Source organism: Danio aesculapii, chromosome 17 (genome assembly GCF_903798145.1).
Source record: "Danio aesculapii chromosome 17, fDanAes4.1, whole genome shotgun sequence".
In the NCBI taxonomy this organism is placed as follows: domain Eukaryota; kingdom Metazoa; phylum Chordata; class Actinopteri; order Cypriniformes; family Danionidae; genus Danio; species Danio aesculapii.
Window position 1 is genome coordinate 8,014,603 of NC_079451.1, and position 16,317 is coordinate 8,030,919.

General features: G+C 34.7%; 1 protein-coding gene across 2 annotated transcripts in view; it reads right to left on the reverse strand.

Moving 5' to 3' along the window:
• crim1 (cysteine rich transmembrane BMP regulator 1 (chordin-like)) overlaps positions 1 to 16,317 on the reverse strand; it is a 313,308-nt gene that overhangs the window by 70,896 nt on the left and 226,095 nt on the right. For both annotated transcript variants that reach the window (XM_056477346.1, XM_056477345.1), the window contains exons 8-9: positions 3,895 to 4,023; positions 2,638 to 2,794 (exon numbers count right to left, since the gene is read on the reverse strand). In XM_056477346.1, coding sequence (XP_056333321.1) covers positions 2,638 to 2,794; positions 3,895 to 4,023 — 286 coding nt within the window. The remainder of the gene's footprint in view (positions 1 to 2,637; positions 2,795 to 3,894; positions 4,024 to 16,317) is intronic.

Sequence of the window (16,317 nt, forward strand, 5' to 3'; positions counted from 1 at the left end):
CATTAATTCATGAGAAAGACTGGTTCAAACCAATTAGCGCGCTCTATTGTGAATGAGGTGCAACTTCATTTATATGCATGATAGCTTTAAAGATGAGAGAGACTTGAAGAGAGGCGCCACATTGTGTAATATACAGTAAAACATTATACAGTATGCCAAGCTAACCTTTTTTCTTTTTCATCATAGTCTTCTTTGGTAAACAAACTGTGTGGTAAATGGTTTTCAGGAGATGTGTCTATTTCCAAATTTGTTATTTAAAAATTAAATACTGGCTTATTACCTGCTGATTATTAAGATATAACTGTTTATTAGCACTTATAAAGTAAAATCTTATTTTACATCCCTAATCCTACCCGATAGACCCAACTACTGCCAAAACAAATGGAAGAACAAGAATTGTTTGGAGACATGGGTCGTCAGTGTTTTGTATATAAATGTGCTGCAACGAAGGTTTTGTTTTCATTTCCCCGCTATGAGAGCGCAGCTGGACTCACGTGTGGATTACAATGCACTCGACAGAAATATGTTTGTAAGGAAGATTTTTTTACCCGAGAGCTTTTCACATCTGGAAATTGTGAAATCCTGATTTGCCACTCATCCTCTTTTAAAAAAGACGTAGCTCAAGTTGGTGTTGATTGTCCTGCCTCTACAGATTTGGTAAGTGTGTGTGTGATCAGTGTTCTGTGTTTGTTTATTCAAATGGCAACGTTAGTTTGTATCATCAGCACTACTCTTTTAGTTTTCAAAGACATACCTTAGTCAAAATGATTTAGTTACTAAGTTTACAGTACGTTAATATCACTGCAATGTTATAGTACTATATTATAGACCGAAAGATCCTGTAAATGCGGCTCTCCGAGTGTAAACATGTAAACACGCTAATCAAACTATTACTGTCGTGTAGGATTTTTGCCGCATTTTGTGACAGGAATAACACACACGTTTTCTGACGCTACCTACCGAGTGCATCTAAGTTACAGAGAAACGTGGAGGGTTTTTTTTCCTCCCATTCACTGTGCGGTATCAAACATTCCATTAAAACTACACTCTTCCAGCAGTTACTCACATCCAATATCTCGTTTGTCACAGGGGGCCTGCATGAAATGTTCCTGAATGAAAGTGAAAGTGCCAAACTGCAGTTAAAGTCGAAAAATTTATAATTTGGCAAATAATTTGATTACTGTTGTCCATGTAAACACAGTCACTGTCTTTCTCCCCTGCCTCTGTGTTTGTTTTGCCTCTGTGAAATTCAGCGCGTGCTCAAACGGAAACTACCATGTTTATGCAAAAACATCCCTCTTTCCCTCCCCCGACACTCCCACCTAAACAGAGCTGGACACACCCACTTTCCTGACTTTTTTCAAGCTAGAGGTGTGAAAACACCCTGCTGAGTCCGGGGGGTTTCGTGGCCCTTTAAAACGAAGGCCCCTTTTACACTAGTGCAATTGAAAATGATCGGCGTCCACACTGGCGTTTCACCCAGCGTTTCTGAACAACTCTCCGTCTACACCAAAACGCACATTACGTGACCACACACACACTCTCTGGCATGCGCTGCAGCGTATCTACCTGTATGAGAGCTGCCGCTGGATCTAATTTCACTATATTTGTTAAACGTGATATTTGGCTGAGGGCAAAGATAAGTTAATAATTAATGTAACCTCGTACATTCTGTATATTGACTGTTTGCTTGCCTTTATTTCCTATAGTGTATAAACTTATTGTACGTTATACTTTTATAATGGCCATTGTTGATTATTAAAACTAATATTCAGCAAAACAGAGGGTATGTTTCATATTTTCAATGAGAATAAAATGAGGCAATAATGTAATAGGCTTTGTTTTGTTATAAATATGCATGCAGTGAAGATGACGCTCATATGTTCAGCACGACGCCTCAATATTTCTGCTGTCTGTTAAGTTGTTAATATCAAAATGAAAATAGCAGTTCCTTATTTCATGTTTTCATTTTATTGTTAAGAAAGTGAAACAACATAGCCAGGGTGATGTGAATGAGGTTATAAAGTGCACTGTTCCCTTTGATGATTTACCCGACATGTCCTCGAGAGTCTGTTTTCCATATCAAACTTGCGAAGTCTGAACTTACAAGGAGTGGATGCAGGACTGAACTGTGTGTAAGCTACTTAGTATTGAGGAAAAGCCTCAATCAGAGAGGCGAATGTCTGCAGCCCCGCCTCCATTTTCAAAAATCTCAGTTTTCCCTCATCCACACTGAGACGGAGCAGCAGTGTTTTAGAATGAAAACGGCTTCTTCAGCGTTTCCAAATCGCTCAGTTTTCGGCGCTCGAAAACTCCGGCATAGTGTGGACGGATGACGTAACCGTGGCAATACTTATGCGTTTTAAAACGAAAACACAGTCTAAACGGGGCCTAAGTGTGACCAAAGATTTGAGATTTTTTTCGTTACAAAAACACATTGATCAATTTTATAAGACATGTGTTAACCCATGGGTTATGGGTTGATTTTACAGCTAAATTTTCAACTTGAAAATTTTCAAAAACACTCACCATTTAACACCATTAAAGAGCATGTAGTTTTTTTTGTTCTATACTTGTAAGACTTTCATTTACACCAATACAAGGCGAATCAAGGTTTTTCATGAAGACTTTTCTTACATGTAGCCGAACGGGCAGTCCTTGGCACACGCCACAGCCTTGCACTTCTTGTGACGCGGACGACACTGGCAAACATCACAGCCGTGAATGTCAGTCTGGAAGCCAAAAGGGCATTTCAGGGTACAGCTGGCCATTAGACCACCACACAGCTCCTCTCCTGAAGGTTGGAAAAGAAACAAATAATATAATATAATATAATATAATATAATATAATATAATATAATATAATATAATATAATATAATATAAAATAAAATAAAATAAAATAAAATAATATAATATAAAATAAAATAAAATAATATAATATATAATATAAAATAAAATAATATAATATAATATAATATAATATAATATAATATAAAATAAAATAATATAATATAATATAATATAATATAATATAATAAAATAAAATAATATAATATAATATAATATAAAATAAAATAATATAATATAATTTAATATAATATAATATAATATAGCATAATATAATATAATATAATATAATATAATATAATATAATATAATATAATATAATATAATATAATATAATAGAAAATAATATAATATAATATAATATAATATAAAATAATATAATATAATATAATATAATATAATTTAATATAATATAATATAATATAATATAATATAATATAATATAATATAATATAATATAATATAATAGAAAATAATATAATATAAAATAATATAATATAATATAATATAATATAATATAATATAATATAATATAATAGAAAATAATATAATATAATATAATATAATATAAAATAATATAATATAATATAATATAATTTAATATAATATAATATAATATAATATAATATAATATAATATAATATAATATAAAATAATATAATATATATAATATAATATAATATAATATAAAATAATATAATATAATATAATATAATTTAATATAAAATAATATAATATAATATAATATAATATAATATAATATAATATAATATAATATAATATAATATAATATAAAATAATATAATATAATATAATATAATATAATATAATATAATATAAAATAATATAATAATCAAAAAAAGAAAAATCATAAACATAGACAGACACAATTTTTCACAAAAGTATTAGTCAGAACTTCACGCAGTCTCATCTCAGTATAAAAACAACCCCTTAATCCACCCATCCTTCACTATTTATCCTCATAAACATCTCTGCTAAAGCCAGTGTGTGTCTGGAATGAAGCTGAGGAAGATGAAGCACTTACGGCTCTTGCAGGCGCACGTCCTGCAGCCGCTGAGGTCCAGGCTGAAGCCAAACGCGCAGCTCTGCTCCAGCAGTGTGCAGTTATCCAGCGAGCCGCAGGCAGGGGGCGCCATCGTGATGTAGGTGGGCTCTGGAAAACACACAAAATCCCCCCAGAGGATGTGAGTCACTCTTGAGCAAGTCAGATAGTTAAACAGACTGAGAGAAAGAGAAAGAGAAAGAATATGGGGAACGTATGGAGCTCGACTGCTCCTACACTTATGAGTTATGACACTTTTATTCTTAGGCTTTCTTTTAGTTACAGTTAAAAGCAGAGCTCACACAAAAACAAAACTCTTGGTGTCATTTATCATTTGGCCTTATACACATGCTGGACAGGGGGAAAAAGGAGAGTTTTTGGATTTGTATATTATATATTATTTTCAGAAAAACAATATTATTTCAGTATTATTAATTGCTATTACAGTATTTTCTACTATTTTAAGTACATTTTTATTTTAAATTTTTTTATTTGATAAATTTGAGTAGAATTTTTCATGATATCATGTACTTTCTTTTTTTATTTTTCCATTTAAAATGACTTTATTTAAGAATATTTTTACATTAATTTCATTATTGTTTCATTATTGCATATTATTCATTATATTTCACAATTTTGTTCCTGCAAAAAAGAATTTTCTAATAAAATGCATTTACTTTTTAATTGTTTTAATTGTTAATTGTTAATCTAAAGTAATTATGCCAGTGTTATTTTAATATTTATAAACATTTTAACTCTAATTTTAGTCATTTTGCTGAGTGTGCTTGCTTTATTTATTAGACTTTTTATTAGGTTAAAGATTTCTATTATTAATTTGGTTAGATTTATTAGACTAAAAGAACATACTAAATGTTTTAATCACAAAACTTAAAAACTACTAAATATACACTCAATGGCCACTTTATTAGGTACAGCTAATACTGCTCGTTAATGCAAATTTCTCACCAGCCAATTACATGGCAGCAACTCAATGCATTTGGGCATGTAGACATGGTCAAGATGATCTGCTGCAGTTCAAACTGAGCATCAGAATGGGGAAGAAAGGTGATTTACTGTAAGTGACTTTGAACGTGGCATGGTTGTTGCTGCCAGACGGACTGGTCTGAGTATTTCAAAAACTGCTGATCTACTGGGATTCTTACACACAACCATCTCTAGGGTTTACAGAGAATAGTGCGAAAAACAGAAAATATCCAGTGAGCGACAGTTCTGTGGGTGTAAATGCAGAATAGAATGGCCAGACTGGTTCGAGCTGATAGAAAGGGAACAGTAACTCAAATAACCGTTACAACCGAGATATGTAAAAGAGCATCTTTGAATGCACAACATGTCCAACCTTGAGACAGATGAGCTACAGCAGCAGAAGACCATATCAGGTGCCACTCCTGTCAGCTAAGAACTAATAAACTGAGGCTACAATTCACACAGGCTCACCAAAATTGGACAATAGAGGCTTGGAAAAATGTTGCCTGGTCTCGATTTCTGCTGCAACATTTCGATGGTAGGGTCAGAATTTGGCGTCAACAATATGAAAGCATGGATACATCCTGCACTTTATCAGTGGTTCAGGCTGGCGGTGGTGGCGTGATGGTTGGGGGATATTTCAATGGCACACTTTGTGCCCATTAGTACCAATTAAGAATCGTGTCAATGCCACAGCCTACCTGAGTACCGTTGCTGACCATGTCCATACTTTTATGACCACAGTGTCCCCATCTTCTAATGGCTACTTCCAGCAGGATAATGTGCCATGTCATTAAGTGCGAATCATCTCAAATTGGTTTCTTGAACATGACAAGGAGTTCACTGTACTCAAATGGCCTCCACAGTTATCAGATCACAATCCAATAGAGCACCTTTGGGATGTGGTGGAGATTCACATCATGGATGTGCAGCTGACAAATCTGCAGCAACTGCGTGATGCTATCATGTCAATATGGACCAAAATCTCTGAGGAATATTTCCAGTGTCTTGTTGAATCTATGCCTCGAAGGATTAAGGCAGTTCTGTGGATCCAACCTGGTACTACAGTAGTAAGGTGTACCTAATAAAGTAGCCGGTGAGTGTATAGTCATGTTTACAGCTTTGTTTTTAAAGTTTTTTGATAAAAAAAAAATGTTTCCCAGTACTGGGTTGTGGTTGGAAGAGCATCCGCTGCATAAAACATATGCTGGAATAGTTGGTGGTTCATTCCGCTGTGGTAACCCCTGATAAATAAGAGAATAAACCAAAGGAAACATTTAAAAACATTTTGTATGTTCTTTCAGTATTACTAGCACAAATATATTTAAATTTACTTTTATATTCTAATATAAATTTAAGCTTTAGTCATGTATGTGCTTGTTATATTCTCAGTTTATAGCTTTATTTGTATATTATTCATAAAGTAATTTTTTTATTCATTTTAGTACTTTAACAAATCCCAATTCATTTCAATTAGTTGCCAATGAATCCTTTTGACCTAACATTTGTATTGTATGTTAATTATAATTAGCATAATTTTAATTAACTTCATTTTAATTAAAGAACATGATTTTTTAATTATGCTTTATTACTGTTAGTTTCACTTTCAGTCAACAAAAACAACAACACATCTTCTCATCTCTGTTCACTTGCAGTGAGATCTCAGTCTAATAAAAACCCCACCTGGAGAGTTTTGATTTGACTCGATTATCAGATAAAAGAGTGCTTTACAAACATATACTCGTCATGTCTCAATGAAACGCAAGCCACTTTTTTTTCTGGCGGTGACCCAAAGGTTGCTCTATTGGATTGAGATCTGGTGATTGTGGAGGCCGCTTGTGTGCAGTAAACTCGTTGTCATGTTCAAGAAACCAGTCTGAGATGATTCATGCTTTATGACATGGCATTTGTGCCCACAGAGCTGCCCCTCACTGGATATGTTCTCTTTTTTGGACCATTCTCTGTAAACCCTAGAGATGGTTGTGCGTGAGAAACCCAGCAGATCAGCAGTTTCTGAAATACTCAGACCAGCCCGTCTGGCACCAACAACCCTATGTATGTTAATTATAATCAGCAGGATTTTAATTACCTTCATTTTAATTAAAGAACATGATTTTTTAATTATGCTTTAAATAGTTTCACTTTCAGTCAACACAGACAACAACACATCTTCTCATCTCTGTTCACTTGCAGTGAGATCTCAGTCTAATAAAAATCCCACCTGGAGAGTTTTGATTTGACTGAATCGATTATCAGATAAAAGAGCGCTTTACAAATATATGCTCGTCATGTCTCAATGAAACGCAAGCCACTTTTTTCTGTTTAGGTTTTGACACCTCTTACAAGTCCCTGTTTGATCACGGTCCTCCTGATCAAAAGTTACACCACGTTCTGTTAAAAATGGGAAACAATCCAGACAGATGGAAAGAGAGAGATAAATAGACAAAGTTGTCAAGGTTTAAAATGGATAAAAGCTTTCGTGACTACAAATACAGTTGATGGCAGCGGTCCAAAAACGAGCTATCATCATCATCATCATCATCATCATCATAAGAAATGGACTTTTCACAGTGCGACAAGAATCTATAATTTGCCCCTCCTGCAAAAGCTGAATGCTTGCAGTACATGCTGAAATTACCAGCTAAATCAATTGGTTTGTGTGTCAAACAACTCATCCAATCAGCTTCTCTCACTTTTTTGCAGTCAATCATTTTCATGAAGTACATCAACATGAATACGCTTTTCTTTCTTATTTTTTACTTTGATCAGACAATAGATGATGCATCTTAAAGAGACAGTTCACGTAAAAATGAAAAGTCACATCCTTTATGTGAAGATTACAAGTGTCTGCTTTTACAAATACATTTACATTTACATTTAGTCATTTAGCAGACGCTTTTATCCAAAGCGACTTACAAATGAGGACAAGGAAGCAATTTACACAACTATAAGAGCAGCAGTGAACAAGTGCTATAGACAAGTTTCAGGTGTGTAAAGTCTAAGAAGCTAAGCATTAGTAATGTTTTTTTTTTTGTTTTGTTTTTTTGAGAGAGAGAGTACAGTTAGTGGTATAGCCAGAGAGGCAGTTAAGATTAGGAAGGAAAGTGGAGACTAAACAGTTGAGTTTTTAGTTGTTTCTTGAAGACAGCAAGTGACTCTGCTGTTCTCATGCAGTTAGGGAGTTCATTCCACCAACTGGGCAGATTGAATGTGAGAGTTCGGGAAAGTGATTTCTTCCCTATTAGGGATGGAACAACGAGGCGACGTTCATTCACAGAACGCAAGTTTCTGGAGGGCACATATATCTGCAGAAGTGAGAGCAGATACGAAGGAGCAAAGCCAGAGGTCGCTTTGTAAGCAAACATCAGAGCTTTGAATTTGATGCGAGCAGCAACTGGCAGCCAGTGCAAACGGGTGAGTAGCGGAGTGACATGTGCTCTTTTGGGTTCATCAAAGACCACTCGTGCTGCTGCGTTCTGAAGCAGCTGAAGAGGTTTGATAGAATTAGCTGGAAGCCCGGCTAGTAGAGAGTTGCAATAGTCCAGTTTGGAGAGAACAAGAGCTTGAACAATGAGTTGAGCTGTATGTTCAGATAGGAAGGGTCGGACCTTTCTGATGTTATAGAGTGCGAATCTGCAAGATCGAGCAGTTCTGGAAATGTGGTCAGAGAAGTTTAGTTGGTCATCAATCGTTACTCCAAGGCTTTTTACCATTTTGGATGCAGTGATGGTTGCTCCATCCATCTGGATTGAAAAGTTATGGTGTAGAGTCGGGATGGCAGAAACTTCAAGCATTTCTGTTTTCGTGAGGTTAAGCTGAAGATGATGATCTTTCATCCAGTGTGAAATGTCTGACAGGCAAATACATGAGTTATAAACGAAAACTAGCACAATGGTTTTACTGCACTTTTCCTTTGACTATTGTATTGCAAAAGTAAATTATATTTCACCCAAAATGACCCCATAGTTTACTCACCCTTTAAGGGTATACTTGTTCTTTCTTTATGTTTTGTTCTTTCTATTCAGTATTTAGTAGTTTTAAATTGTCTCCTGGTTCTTTTCTACTACATAGTGGTGCAGGATAGTGGCCCTTTTTTGAAGCTTCCAAAAGCGCAAACATTCGTGGTAAAAAAATAACCCATACACCGCAAGAGGATAATGCATGTCTTATGAGGAGGATGAATGTTTTTTTTTTCTTACAACAAATATATTTCTTATATTTTCTCAAATATATAAATATTTTTTATACAAATATTTCAATAAATATAACTATATTTAAATAAGTAACATTTTTTGTTAACTATTCCTTTAACTTTAAAGTCACTTTTTTGTGGTTTGTTCATTTTAAATATCACTCTTAATGATCATTCCCAATTAGACAGAGACAGAGAGGTTGACTAAATACAAGCTGATTGGCCTCAACTGATTCTGCAACCAAAAAGTTTGATTTGTCAGTTTAAAATGGTTTGTTTTTGGCTGTAAGCTGGTTATAAACTGAGCTAACTTCCCCAGAACTACCTGTCAAGATCTTGTATGAGATTTCTGCATGCATGTTATTATGAAGGCTGCATGTGCTGTCTCATTTAAAAAAGCAAAAGTTAAAATTTAGTGCTGAGTTAATTATTCGCAATTATTTGCATCCAAAATAGGTTTGTTTACAGTTGAAGTCAGAATCATTAACCCCCTGTTTAATTTTCCTCCAATTTCTGTGTAAAGGAGAGAAGATTTTTTCCACACATTTCTAATCATAATAGTTTTAAAAGACTCATTTCTAATGATTTATTTTATCTTTGTCATGATGACAGTAAATAATATTTGACTAGATATTTATCAAGACACTTCTATACAGCTTAAAGTGACATTTAAAGGCTTAACTAGGTTAATTAGGTTAACTAGGCAGGTTAGGGTAATTAGGCAAGTTATTGTATAATAATGGTTTGACACTCGAAAAAAATTATAGCTTAAAGGGGCAAATCATTTTGACATTAAAATTGGTTTAAGAAAATTAAAGGCTTTTATTCTAGCTAAAATAAAACAAATAAGACTTTCTCCAGAAGAAAAAATATTATCAGACATACTGTGAAAATTTCCTTACTCGGTTAAGTGAAGTCTCATAAACTAATTTCGAGAGGAGCACATGATATGGTTGAGCACGACTGGCCGCTCATCCGTAATCAGTAATAATCCAATCAGAATGATCCTGGTTTACTATAAATGGATCATTTTCATCCTACTGCTCTATCTTCGTTTTGGAAGGATCCCCCTTCCACCCCATCTTCTCCTTTTCCTTCCTTTTCTAAAGGGGGAGCTCTCGAGACCTACCTGATCTTGAACCCCCTGATATGCTTATTGACCGGGCGGGAGCCCTGGGTTCAAATATCTCCGAGCTCAGGGTTCTCTCCTGGGACAGCATGCCAAACCTGCTTTATACGCCAAGCATATCTAAGTGGGAACTCTTGAAATATCATTTGGCAAATATAAAAAAAAATTCAATGGGCGGGCTGATAATTCTGACTTCAACTTTATATATATATATATATATATATATATATATATATATACACACACACACACACACACACACACACACACACACACACACACTCACCGGCCACTTTATTAGGTACACATTACTAGTACTCGTACTAATACACATTACTAATCTCCCGTTCCACCACATCCCAAAGGTGCTCTAATGGATTGAGATCTGGTGATTGTGGAGGCCATTTGAGTACAGTTAACTCATTGTCATTATCAAGAAACCAGATGATTTGTGCTTTATAACATGGCATTTGCGCCCACAGAACTGCCACTCACTGGCCATTTCCTCCTTTTTGGACCATTCTCTGTAAACCTAGACATGGTAGTGCATGAAAATCCCAGTATATCAGCAGTTTCTGAAATACTACAGAACCAGCCTGTCTGGCACCAACAATCATGCCACGTTCAAAGTCAGTTAAATCACTTCTCTTCCCCATTCTGATGCGCAGTTTGAACAGCAGATCATCTTGACTGTGTCTACATGCCTAAATGCATTGAGTTGCTGCCATGTGATTGGCGGATTAGAAATTTGCGTTAACAAGCAGTTGGACAGGTGTACCTAATAAAGTGGCCGGTGAGTGTATTTATATACATATAAGTATATATAATAATATATAATTATATGTGATAGAAACAAAACTAAACAAAACTATTTTGTTATACATTTAAGTTTACATATAATTTGTATCAAACATGTTTGATATATATATATATTTTTATATTTAAATATAAATCAAATGGATGCATGCAATTATATATACATTACATATATACACTTTCCTTTCCATTTTTTTTGCATGAATACAGTGCGGTTTTGCTTTAAATCAATATAATGATCGAGTACACCAAGGAACATGAGGACACTTTCCAATCTTTTATGATCAACAACCGATCATTCATTGTAAAGCCTTCAGGTTCACTAAAGATTCTTGAGATCAAAAAGTGTAAAGTAAAATGAAATAAAAAGTAAAGTAAAAATGAAGTCCAAACCCCATATGATTTCGTTAGCTCACATTGCTAGTTTTGAACAGTTTATCTGTGCATGTCATTAAGGAAAAAAATAGTTTGCCCTTGTCATTTTGCTTTCTATTAAATTCTTAGATTACATCTGTCTGAGGTATTGGGCGTGGCTAACATATATAACCACGCCCCTCCAACTGTCAGTTTTGACAACAAACAGTAATGGTGAAGAGGAGGTGTCTGTTAGGTTGTAAAAACTCTCCCCAAACCCTTTCCTGATCTTTTTGAATTAAATGCCTAATTTACTATGTCCAATCAGCTCGCAGTAGAAAAAACAAGCCACGCCCACTGTTTTCTCATTCAATATTCTGTCATGTGGACTTTAAAGGTTTTGTGTGCATGGCAAAACATAAGAATAAAAGAAAATAATACAATAAATTGAGAAAAGCCATCACAAAATTAGTCATTTTAGGCCTGTATATACGGGTATGAATTATTTCGGGCTTGACTGTATATATACTGTAAAAAAAAAAAAAAAAAAAAAAAAAAAAAAATATATATATATATATATATATATATATATATATATATATATATATATATATAAATATATATATATATATATATATATATATATATATATATATATATATATATATATATATATATATATATATATATATATATATATATATATATATATATATATATATATGTGTGTGTGTATCTGCAAAATCCTGGAGAAACTGTTAAAGGGACAGTCCACACACAAAAACTGAAACCCCTTATGCTTTCCACTGTGATCTCGCATTGTGTTCTCTTAGGCGCTCCTTTAAAAAGCAAAATATATGGAGATGGTTTGGCCGTTTATTATGCTAATTTGTAACTGCAGACATGCGCTTCCTCGTAAAGAATAATTGGGAATCATTAACATTACAGCGAGGATGAGGACGAATGTACTGTATGTGCATGCGCTGCTTGTACAGGATTATTAGTGAAGCAGACCTGCTGTGTTTTGTTTATGCTCATTAAGCTGCTCTTTTAACCAGCAGGCTGTCTCTGGTGGGCCGACCCTGGACCGCTCGGCTTGGCTGCTGAGAGACACTGGTGTGGAGAGACACAGACTTGTGTCAGAATTTGCAAATGAGTCAAGACACGTAGCCCTTTTGATCTCCTGGAACCGCACACGGAGAAGAGAGAGAGACACGCGAGCTGCTGTCAGTGGCCAAAAGAGAGTGCCGTCGGTGCATTAATAAGCAGTTGTTGGGTTCAGTTCAGTGCAGCCTTAAGTACAGTTGTCATGAGCTAAAACTTTGGGATTGTGTTGGTTTTTAGAGTTTTGTGGTGTTTTTCGCTTTGTGTATTGGGTAGTGTTTTTAAGTATGGATTTTGTGTTAAGGAAAAGAGGAAAGAAAATCACATGGATTTGAGTTAAAATAGAGGTAAATGATCTGATTTTCACATGAGTAGGAATTATCCCTCGAATGACAGCATTTGGACATGTGGCAGGTGTTTACTGTGTTGATATGGAATCTACAATGCTAAAGAAAAATAAATGAAGACATGTCCTGGCAAAGATAAAATAAATCAGCTATTAGAAATTAGTTATTAAAGCTATTATGTTTTGAAATGTGTTAGAAGAAATCTTTCTGTTAAACAGAAATTGGGGAAAAAATTATAACTTTAATATTTAATAACGCTAATAAATCAGGAGGTCTAATAATTCTTACTTAATTCTGACGTAAATACAATTAGGTCTATGAATATTGGGACATCTACACAATTCTAACATTTTTGGCTCAATACACCAACACAACCGATTTTAAATTAAACGAACAAGTTGTGCTTTAACTGCAGACTGTCAGCTTCAATTTGAGGGTATTTACATCCAAATCAGGTGAACCCTGTAGGAATTACAACAGTTTGCATATGCGCCTCCCACTTGTTAAGGGTCCAAAATTAATTGGCTTCTAAGCTGTTCCATGGCCAGGTGTGTGTTATTCCCTCATTATCCCAATTACAATGAGCAGATAAAAGGTCCAGAGTTCATTTCATGTGTGCTGTTTGCATTTGGAATCTGTTTCTGTCAGCTCTCAGGATGACATCCAAAGAGCTGTCACTGTCAGTTAAACAAGTCATCATAAGTATAAATCAAACAAATGTGTATAGATAGTTTTTTAAGATAAAATTACATAATCCAAAATTAGAATTTTCTTTCTCTGAAAAATCGTGTGATAAAGAAGAATACATTAATTATGAGAAGCATCAAGTTGTTAACGTGGCTGACTCTTGTTTTAGTAACCTAGTAACCAACAGTAAACAAGGCACTATCAGCAGAAACAGAGTCAAAGTCTAAACATTAGCCCCTTTCACACATACAGACCTTTTCGAAAAAATTAACGGTAATTTGCCGGAAAGCTGCGCTGTGTGAACGCAGAAGCAAGATTGCCGGAAAGAGCGCGTGCACGTCTAGAACGTGCTGATGTGAGACATCTGCTTTAGCCAATCAGAACACTCAGACGCATTCACGTCCGCGCAGTTTATGGAAATAAAAGCCTTTCAATATTTTCCCAGACACATTTACTGCTAGAAGTTAGTCAGATAACGTTTATATGTTCATCTTAATGCCAACAGTGTAAATAATTATCGATAAGATGCTTATGATAAGCCGTTGTTTGTTTACCTTTAAGCTCTGCTTCCTTCAGTTGCTTGACGAGTCGCGTTTGCCTGTGAAGCAGCCGGTGAGCCGGTGAAGCAGCCAGCACACACACATATCATCTACATCTCGATATGCGAAAGTGTTGCTCTATATGTTTTCATCAAAGTTGTTCACTATACTGATCCATCCACAGAGTTTGTAATGTAGTCAAATGTTTACGAATACAGGCCCAGGCGTTTAGAGGTCATTTCTGGTTAATGATGTCAGAATTTACTGGTATTTTGGAATGGATGTGTGAATGGCCTTTTCCGGAGAAAATTCCATAACATCCTCGCCTGTGTGAACAGCGCTTTTTTTAATTTACTGGTAAAGTCGTTCCGTAAATTTTCCAGATATTTACCGGTATCACTGTGTGAAAGGGGCTATTGTTTTCTATAAGTTAACAACAACCAGTGGCATCTTCCGCGTTTGTCTGTGATGCCCTAGCTACCGTTTAGGAAGCTGTTCAAATTCCTACAGAGGACTATCTGAACTCTTATATTAAATAACATCACTATCCCATATAGAATTATTATGTCCAGAGTAAAATAGACATAACCGGCTTTTATGCACTGTAAAATAAATCCTGGTTGCCTTCAATTTTTAAGCTGAATCAAATTAACCTTATGAGCCCATTGAACTTATATTATGGTAAACTGAATTGAAACAGCTTGCAAAACCTATAAAATTAAGATAGAACATGATTAACTTTGTTTAATAAGTTACAATGAACTAAAAAGATATGCTGTCAGGACTAATTGATCATATAATTTAGTGTGTATTTAATCTTCGGAATGTCAAAATGTATTTGACAAATGCATTTCCATGTCCCATTATTCGCATTGACCCTTGCATCCTAAGCAAGTGTAAAAAAATTTATTTAAAATTTGGCATTTCCATCACTAATTTCTCATGCGATACTTCAAAATGTGCATGAACACATGGTGATGTAAACACAGCTAATGTTATAATGTTTCATAATATATTATTTATTTTTTTAAATAAATACAGCTTTAGTGAACAAAAAATGCTTCTTTTACAATAAATATTAAACATATAATAACAATAACTGATCAAATAATTCCAAAACATTTAGCTAAGACCAGTTTTCTACACTCAAAAAATGACTTATGCAGCTTGTTTAAACCACCTATTTAAAATGAGTTGAAACAACACAATTCTTAAGGTTTTTTTGGGAACAACTTAATTGTTTTATGTTCAATCTACTTTCATTTGTAAAGACAATTAATTTAACTAACTTGGTTTGTGTTCTGACAACATAAAGGAATCATGTGGAACCAAGCATTTTTTTTACAGTGTATTGGTTCATAAAAGCTCACCTTTTTTATTAAAACAGATCAGATAAATGTGAAGAATAATGGGACCTGTGCTGTTTTCCCCAGCTTGTTTCAATAATAAGAACATATGCTTATTTAATTACAAAAATAAAAACGAGCTCTCAGTGCTAAATATAAACCTGAGGCAAAAAGCAGCATCCTCTTTTCCTATTCATTAAAGAGCGCTGCTTCATTAACACTACTGTAACATTTGAGGACATATCTGTGCTAGCGCTATTTTATTTCTTCCTATGTGGCCTCACGACCAACAGGGCATATTCATATTCAAAGACAGCGAAAACGGCATGTGAAAATGAAGGCACATAATAAAACATACTTAACGTGGAATAATACCAATCCAAAGCGCTAATGGCTTCAAAATGTGATGTGCGATCTTTGGGGGTTCAACCTAACCTGACAGCTTTCATTTGCTTAATTACACACGCTGCGTCTGGTACAATAACTTGCCTCTGACAGGGAGAGGGTGTCACCTTGAGGAAATGAGGTCTTCTAACAAATAATAATTAGGAAATAAAAATGCACAGAGTGCAGGGCAGCTGGCAAATGAGCTAAATTAAGCTGTCCTGGGACCGGGGGGACGAAGTCAGGGCTGTGTCCAACAGGGCCCAGAGGACAGAAGCAGGAATGAAGCGGGACATGGACACACACCAGCAGCCGTGGGACACTTTCAATGCCAAATAACTCGTACTGCAGCTGACACATCTGCTCACAAATGTGGACAAAACACACTGGTGCTTGGGCTGGGCTAAATCTACAGTAGATTTAGTCGACTACAATCTTAAGAAATATTAGTCGACTAAAACTAAAATGATTCAGAGAACTGAAATATACAACATAGGCTCATTCTGAAAACGTAGCTCTATAT